The 7,525-nt window shown below is 39.8% G+C and overlaps 1 protein-coding gene across 1 annotated transcript; it reads right to left on the reverse strand.

Annotated features, from left to right (window-relative positions):
- Positions 1–4,240: 4,240 nt before the first annotated feature.
- Positions 4,241–7,400, reverse strand: hspb12 (heat shock protein, alpha-crystallin-related, b12). Its single transcript, XM_017031860.2, has 3 exons — positions 6,899–7,400; positions 5,779–5,939; positions 4,241–4,788 (listed from the first exon to the last, which is right to left on the reverse strand). The coding sequence occupies exons 1-3, from the start codon at positions 7,143–7,145 to the stop codon at positions 4,597–4,599; spliced, it is 600 nt and encodes a 199-aa protein (XP_016887349.1). The 5' UTR covers positions 7,146–7,400; the 3' UTR covers positions 4,241–4,596.
- Between the last annotated feature and the right edge of the window lie 125 nt (positions 7,401–7,525).

Raw genomic sequence — 7,525 nt, forward strand, 5'->3', positions numbered from 1 at the left:
AAATGGGTGAGTGTGAGCAGGGAGACATCAGCCAGTGCTTCAGCTGCCCTGGGTCCACTCATCGGTCGGCCTCTGCGTTAGCTGACATCCATTACTGTCATACTGTGATGTTCTGGGGTGGACGTAGCATGTTCTGTATGGCGCTTAAAAATGGATTAATGACGTTAACCCATTAGTGACTAAAATGTTTTTATTAACAACGTCTAACCTGAGATTAGAAGAAATTAGCACAGAGTGTTTAGTCGCATGATTATTGGCGGGGAAAAAAAATTGTTTTTATTTTTTTCCTACCGCTTCATTTTCCCACTGCTGTCAAATCCTGGAATATTCACACGTAGCTAATATTTAGCTCGATCAAAGTCCAAACCTCACAACATTCCATTCATTTTGACCTGTTTTTTTTTTTACCCATCTTTTGCTTTTCCCTTCGTCTGTTTCAAGCAGAACGCACACCGATCAAAGACAGCGTTGGAATTTTTTGTTGCCTGGTTTTCTGGAAATGCACTTCTGAAGTTTACTTGAAATGAACGGGTGGTGATTGACAGGAACGTACACTCCAGAATTTAAAAAAAAAAAAAAAAAAGTCCTGCTGCCTGATGACGACAGGACAGAACACTGTTGTTGTCTGTGGTGCCTGATGTGGGCCAAAAGGCAACATTCCATTCTGCTCAGTGAGCTCACTTTGATCAGCCAGTACTGACCGCTCCACCTGTCCTTCCTGACCACTCCACCTGTCCTTCCTGACCGCTCCACCTGTCCTTCCTGACCACTCCACCTGTCCTTCCGGACCGCTCCACCTGTCCTTCCTGACCGCTCCACCTGTCCTTCCTGACCACTCCACCTGTCCTTCCTGCCCGCTCCACCTGTCCTTCCTGACCGCTCCACCTGTCCTTCCTGACCACTCCACCTGTCCTTCCGGACCGCTCCACCTGTCCTTCCTGACCACTCCACCTGTCCTTCCTGTTGCAGCCTTTCATTGTTCGTGCCACTAATTGTTCAACTTTCAACAGCCAGTCAGCATGACGTTTCTGTAATGAGTGCATGAGGAACTTTACTGTATCATAGAACTAAAAAAGTGCCAAAACAACAACTAACCAAACATGACCGGTGGACGAGTGGTTGTGTTTTTGTTCTCTCTCTGTTTTGTTTTTTTGTTGTTTTTTTTGTCATTGTCGTCTTCTGTTTCCGATGAGCTTCATGTATTTCCTGGACTAAACTGGGGGGCGAGGGTCATTGGCTGTCACAGATTAATATATTTCACGATGTTTTTTGTATTAAAAAAAATCTTAATTTAATGTCTAAACCAATTAATAATCACTGACTTTTCTCTTTTATGAAAGAGATATAGGGGGCGAAGTTTGTCGTAATTTTTGTCACATTGATGATTTTTAAAGTTGATTTTTTTTATTATTTTTATTATTATTATCATTGTGTTATGACTTTTTTTTTCAATCTATTGTTATAAAGATTTATTTTGAGAATTTTATCTGGTCATTAAAGACAACCCTGACAGAGAAAGGCTGACAGAAGCTGTTTAATGGAAACAAAGCACAAGACAAGACATGACAGGTCTGGTGATTGTCTTTTTTTTTATAGTGAAAAGTTGGAGCAAAATTTACTTTTTTAGAGTAATGTACTTTTAAAAAATTTAATTTGTTTTTTATTACTAAATGTAATCTTTGGGTTTTTAATTTTGCACTTTTGTTTTATTATTGGAATTAGCACAAAACCACACTGATTAAAATATATTTTTGTCTCATCTAAATTTCACCACTAGTGGGCGATCTAGAAAAAAAACATGATTATGATGTTTATTGACAAGATGTGATCTCTTCTCATCAATAAACATAAAAATTAGACCGAAAAATATAATCTGCACCCAAATATTTAATTTTATTTTATATATGTGCACATGTGGCTAAACATAAGGGGCGGTGAACTTGTGAAGACGATGGGAATAAAACTTTGTGCAGATGTCAATGACCTCTGTGTTCAACGTACATCCTTAATAAACGGTGATTAGAATTTGATTTTTTTTTTTTTTATCCCTGACGAAGATCAGACTCTGTCCAGTTTAGATAAATGCGCTCTTCATTTTTCTTGGTTATTTCCTGAACCTTCTGTCCAAGTCTTTCTCTTCCATTTGGGGTATTAACAGACACTTTGACTCGTTAGTTTGCCGACAGCAGTTAAGTTGTATTTATTAGTCTTCATCCATTCATGCCTTTTTTTTTTTTACATGATTTACTTTAAATAATAATTTTGTGCAATAACGACGTTTCATCTGATGTAACAACCCTGTTATGATTAGAGACATGAATGCAAGATAACATTATTTTTTATAAGTCTGTAAAGTGTTAAAGAAAAAAAAAGAAGAAGTATGTACAGCATGTCAGAAGGTAAACTCAGACTGGAGATGAAGTGGTGAAATATTTGGTTTTGAATGACTAGAAATGATACCATGAGAGCAGATGAACAGTACCGACGGCCCAGACTGGTTCTGGGAACTTTCTCTGTGCTGCAGAACGCTGCATGAGGCGTAGCTGCTGTTCCGCACTTCCGCGTTTTGTTGTTCCCTTTTCCTTCGCTGCGGTCCCTGCGTCAGTAACTGACTGTCCAACCGTTCAGCCTTCCTCACTGTACAGTGTACATACTGGAGGCTCTCACTACAGCAAGCACCGAGGGCCAAACCTGACTGATCTGAACCAATCCAGAGCTATTTTATACACAGAGAAATAAAAACAAAAAAGACGTTGTTTTGTATATCAGGGACGAATAAAAGAGATTTTAACAAGTAAATGTGTGTGGGGTTTGGTTCAGTTTTGTGCTGTTTTAAATATTGTTTTGTAAAAAAAATTTTTTTTTATTTGACCAAGTTGGTCCCATTGAGACAACAATACATACAGCAGTACAGTTTACAATAATTACAATAACAATAATAATAATTTAAACCACATAGAACATTGACCTAAACAGTCAAATTAAACACAAGCTGCAGAACTCTTTCTATGGAAATCAGACAGTGGAATTTGTGATTTTATCCGTCCAGAGCAGATGAATCATCTTTATTATTAACAGGAAAATAAACTTTGTCTCTTTCCGTAGGCCTGATAAAACCAGTTACTAGGAGTCCACGTCTCGTATTCATCATTTAAACCATGAATTCAGACATAAAATTTTATGTGGCAGCATAAAAAGAGAGATCATTACCTGTCACAGACGTCTGGTTAGCAAGTGTCCACCTCAGAGTTTCGGAACAATTTTTAAAGCCTCATTAACTGTTACGCCTTTAAAGCTTTTTTATTTTAGTGATCAAGGACGAACGTTGAAAAGTGGAAGCTGAGAAAACACAGACTCCAGAGACACGGGGAATGACACGAGGATGTAATCATAAATAATAATGATTTCGTAATATAAGTCGCACTTATATTTTTTCATCCTTTGGCTGGGCTTAGGTGCAACTTATATATTAAAATATCTAATTTCACATGTTTGTTATTTTCACACTGACAGCCGCTAGAGGGCACTCTAGGCTTGTGTACCAGTCTGCTACTCCTGTAAGTCGCACTTTTTTTTCATCCTTTGGCTGGTGCGACTTATAGTCCGAAAAATACACTGCTTCAGATAAATCCATTAAAACACATATTTCAGGTACCAGGTAACTTAAAATACCCCTCCTAGTGGGTTGGAGAGGCAGTGCACACTCGGTGTGTTCTCCCCCACTCACTGTTATGACTGTGAGGTTACAATAAGGCACAAGGTTGTTATAATAATCAAGCTCACAGAAGAGTCTGGCCGTCTCCTATAGTCAGGACAATTAGGACGCAGCATGTCCTTCAATGCATCAGCAGTGAATTAGGACGCACACGTGAAGAAAGGCGAGAGCCTGAGGCCTTTCTTCTCCCCTGAAAGGAGTGACTTTGTTCTGCTCTGAAAATAGGTCTGAGTGAAACAACAGTTCAGTCGTGATGTCTGAGAAATGAAGAAACTGCAGCTGGAATGATGTGATGGTCAAGTCGTCTGAGTTTATTAGGAACAATTCATATTTAACGAAATATTAATTGACAAAACATCACTTATATGAAGCGTTTGCGCTTTTTTTCTTTCACTTTCAAAATGTATCAATTTCATCAGTTCCATAAACGGCCAACTGTAACTCTGTTACAGCAGAAATTCAATGTTGTTGCATCATCATACAGAGGAGTTATTGATTTACTGGTAACTTTTTTCTGTTAGTTTATTTTTTTATTTTTTGAAGGAATATTTTAGAGAAACAGAAAAAACAGACGTTGTGATATTGTAAAATTATTATCATTAAATATGTAATTTATTAATGTCATAATCCAGAGATAGGTTTGTTGTAATTCAATTATACATTCATTCAAATAAATGAATAAATAACGGTTTACATTTTAAAACAGTCAAAGCCAAACTGATCCTTTGTAATAAAAAACAACAACACATTATACATGTAAATCAATTTTTTTTTGTCATTTTGCATTTTCAAAGTAATAACAAAAATCCAGGTTTTCCACTCAAACAATTCCACCTCATTAATTATTCACCTCTGAGTGTGGTTTGAGACTTCACTCCACATCAAAGCTGGGCTTCACTGCGGTACATTTGAACGGCCGGGGGCTCAAACCCCCCCACCGCCGTCATCCGACGAACACTGACCACCAGCGTGCCGTCAGCGTTGAGGGTCCCGCTGACCGACAGAGGGTCCATGTCCTCGGGGAACTGGGACCTGTGGGTGAACGTGTCACTGACGCTGCCGTCGTCCAACACCTGAGGAGACATGAGCTGAGTGTGACCAACAGGGGGCAGGGGCAGGAAGTGTGTTCATTTTCTACACAGGAAGATCAGTGAACACAGCAGGAAATCAGAGAGCGTGAAGCACGACAGGTGCTGAGGAGGTGGCCTGGTGTGAACCAGTGAACGAGATCACAGCAGCAGGTCAGTGAGACGAGAAAGAAAGAAAAAAAAGAAAGATGTTCTTCTCTCTCTCAGAGGATGTGCTCCACCTGTTACTGATGACCACAGGAAATGATGTCGACTGATCGGACTGTTCATCAGGTAAACAACAGCTTCTCCACGGTCTACCTGATGTTCACTGGAGTTCACAGGGAGTTTGCTGGTTTCATTTCCTTGAAGTCAGAGTTAGAACGTCAAATGGATATATATATTTTTTTTGTAATCTACTTGACTTTTAATCCAAGTCCTGAGAAAAACATGTTTCCTTAACATTTAAGGAAATTAGATGAGCTGGTAGTTATTACATGGTAACCTGGTAACAGGTTGGCTCGCTTCAAAGTGATAACTTCTTTTTGTTAACATTAATCTGATTAAATCTATTAATCTGGAATTCTGAATAGGGTCGCCTAAGATGTCTAGTAATTTTTTAACTAATTATTTTTCTTTTTTTTAAATTATGTTTAGAAACACTATCCACAATCTTAAATAACTTTCACTTTTGTGAATATTAATCGAGTTCAAATAAAATGCAGCATAAAACAAATGGGAAAAATGTTAAGAACCACTGATCTGTTCACATATTTATGATACATTGATAATTCACAACTCGTTGTGTATTTTAACACATCAAAAGTTTATTTGTAACTCATTTATATTTGGCCACTCCATTAAGGTTTGGTTGTTAGGATTGAATCAGATTACAAACCTCAGTGAGTCAACGTCACAGTCACAGTCATGTGACTGTTTCTTCTGTGTGTACGTGTGTGTGTACGTGTGTGTTCACACATTAACACGTTCTCATACCTTCTGTGCGTGAATGACGACGTGATGGTTGAACGCCGTCACTGCTATGTCGTGCGGTTCAAACTGGCTGACGTTAGCAGATATGTAGTAGCTGTCGCCCAGACAACGCACCCTGCTCCCTGTGCCACTCTGACGACCGGTCACAGCGCCACACGCAGGCACTAAATTCAACATACACACAACACAGGAAGAAGATTTTTATACATTTTTTATACATTTTAAAATATAGGAATAAATTGTAAAATTGTTCTTACCTTTTAAAAAAAACATTTTATCACTTACTGTAAAATGGCCTGTGGTCTAGTATTTTACTATGTGATCTTGTAACACTAAATAACTACAAACTGAGTGTTATATACTGCTTACATACAGTGCTGTAGTTAGGTCATACATTTAGTGAACGTAAACTATAGAGGCTTTGGAGTATTTCCACCAAACAACAATTATTTCACATAAAGTCTGAGTCAAAACCTCTCCATATCGTAGAGAAAATTATCACACAAATAAACTGTGGAAAATAACGACTGAGTTGAACCGTTTCAAAGAGTCTCCAATATATTCAGTCCCAGTGTCACTGCTCAGTTCCTCTGTGTCTCATGTTTTACGTCCAGGCTCTAAATCCAAGGTCATTAAAGGACCTGAGCCACTGTTTGTCTGTGGATGAGTTTTACTGCCGCCGTGATAAATGTCTCTGTTTCACTGAAGAACACAGAATAAAATAAAAAACTGACAGGGATTTTCTTTTCTTTATTCACTGTTGGAATCCATCATTACTATTTATGTCATTTTAATGTATCTATCTATCTATTCATTTAGATAGGTAGCTATCTATCTAGGTTTCCATCCACATGTTTTGGACGGCGAGAGAACGTTCAAACATCATGAAGACGAAGAGGACCAACGAATAGGAGAAGTTCTGATGTTCTGGCTGTAAGATGATCACACTCATGTGGCCCTGGTTAGACGTAATGTTGCATTCACAACACGTGAGTATCGTAAACTGAGATTGTTATAAAAAAAAAAAAGCCCAACACAGCCAATCAGAGACAGGGATTTGACTGAAACCTCAACAAGATGACAACAGACAGGAAACCAAACTCCACCGGGTCGGTCCACTCACCGGTGTGTCCGTATGAGGGTCTGCTGTGTCTGCTGAAGGGGGCCAAGCAGCCGGGTCCTCCAGGGCTGTCCTCTCCAAACAGACTGGAGTTGTCTTCACAGTCCAGGAATGGCTCGAACAGCGGGTCCAGACACTCGGATGATCCGCCCAGCGACCCCTCTGATCGATAGGAGCTGGAGGTGCTGTAACGTGATGAAGACCGGTAGGATGAGGAAGATCTGCGGCTGGATGATGTCATCGATGCCATAGCAGAATAATTCCAGTGTCGGCCTCTACAACTTCTACTACAGAGGTACAGTTACCTAAGGCTTGTTACCTCACAGTCACTGCCCCGGGGGTCTTTGTGGTGGGTTTTTTATAATCTCCTGTTGCATTGTGGGTCAGTAGAACATGGTTCTATAGTATCTGTATTGGGGTCTTTCTTTGTCCATAAATGGCAGTTTCCAACCGTCGCAGCCAAGAATGTAACGGACACACTGATAAGGCGTAGACCCCCCCCCCCCCCCCCCCCCCCAAAACAAGAGGCGTGTGTTGATAAATCAGGTGTGTGCTGCCGCTGGCTGAGCTTACATCAGCCTGAGAGTCTGCTGCTGCCGCTGGTGGGGAGAAGGGGACACGGGCAGGACA

Source organism: Cynoglossus semilaevis, chromosome 4, assembly GCF_000523025.1.
Source record: "Cynoglossus semilaevis isolate Cse_v1.0 chromosome 4, Cse_v1.0, whole genome shotgun sequence".
Classification (NCBI taxonomy): Eukaryota; Metazoa; Chordata; class Actinopteri; order Pleuronectiformes; family Cynoglossidae; genus Cynoglossus; species Cynoglossus semilaevis.

Bases quoted from the DNA above. Each gene is read 5' to 3' on its own strand.
- hspb12 (XM_017031860.2), bottom strand. From the start codon at position 7,145: ATGGCATCGATGACATCATCCAGCCGCAGATCTTCCTCATCCTACCGG. The intron at 5,940-6,898 runs GTGAGTGGACCG...TGTTGAATTTAG, and splicing joins ACCCTCATACGGACACACCG to TGCCTGCGTGTGGCGCTGTG. The intron at 4,789-5,778 runs GTATGAGAACGT...ATGTCTCCTCAG, and splicing joins TCGTCATTCACGCACAGAAG to GTGTTGGACGACGGCAGCGT.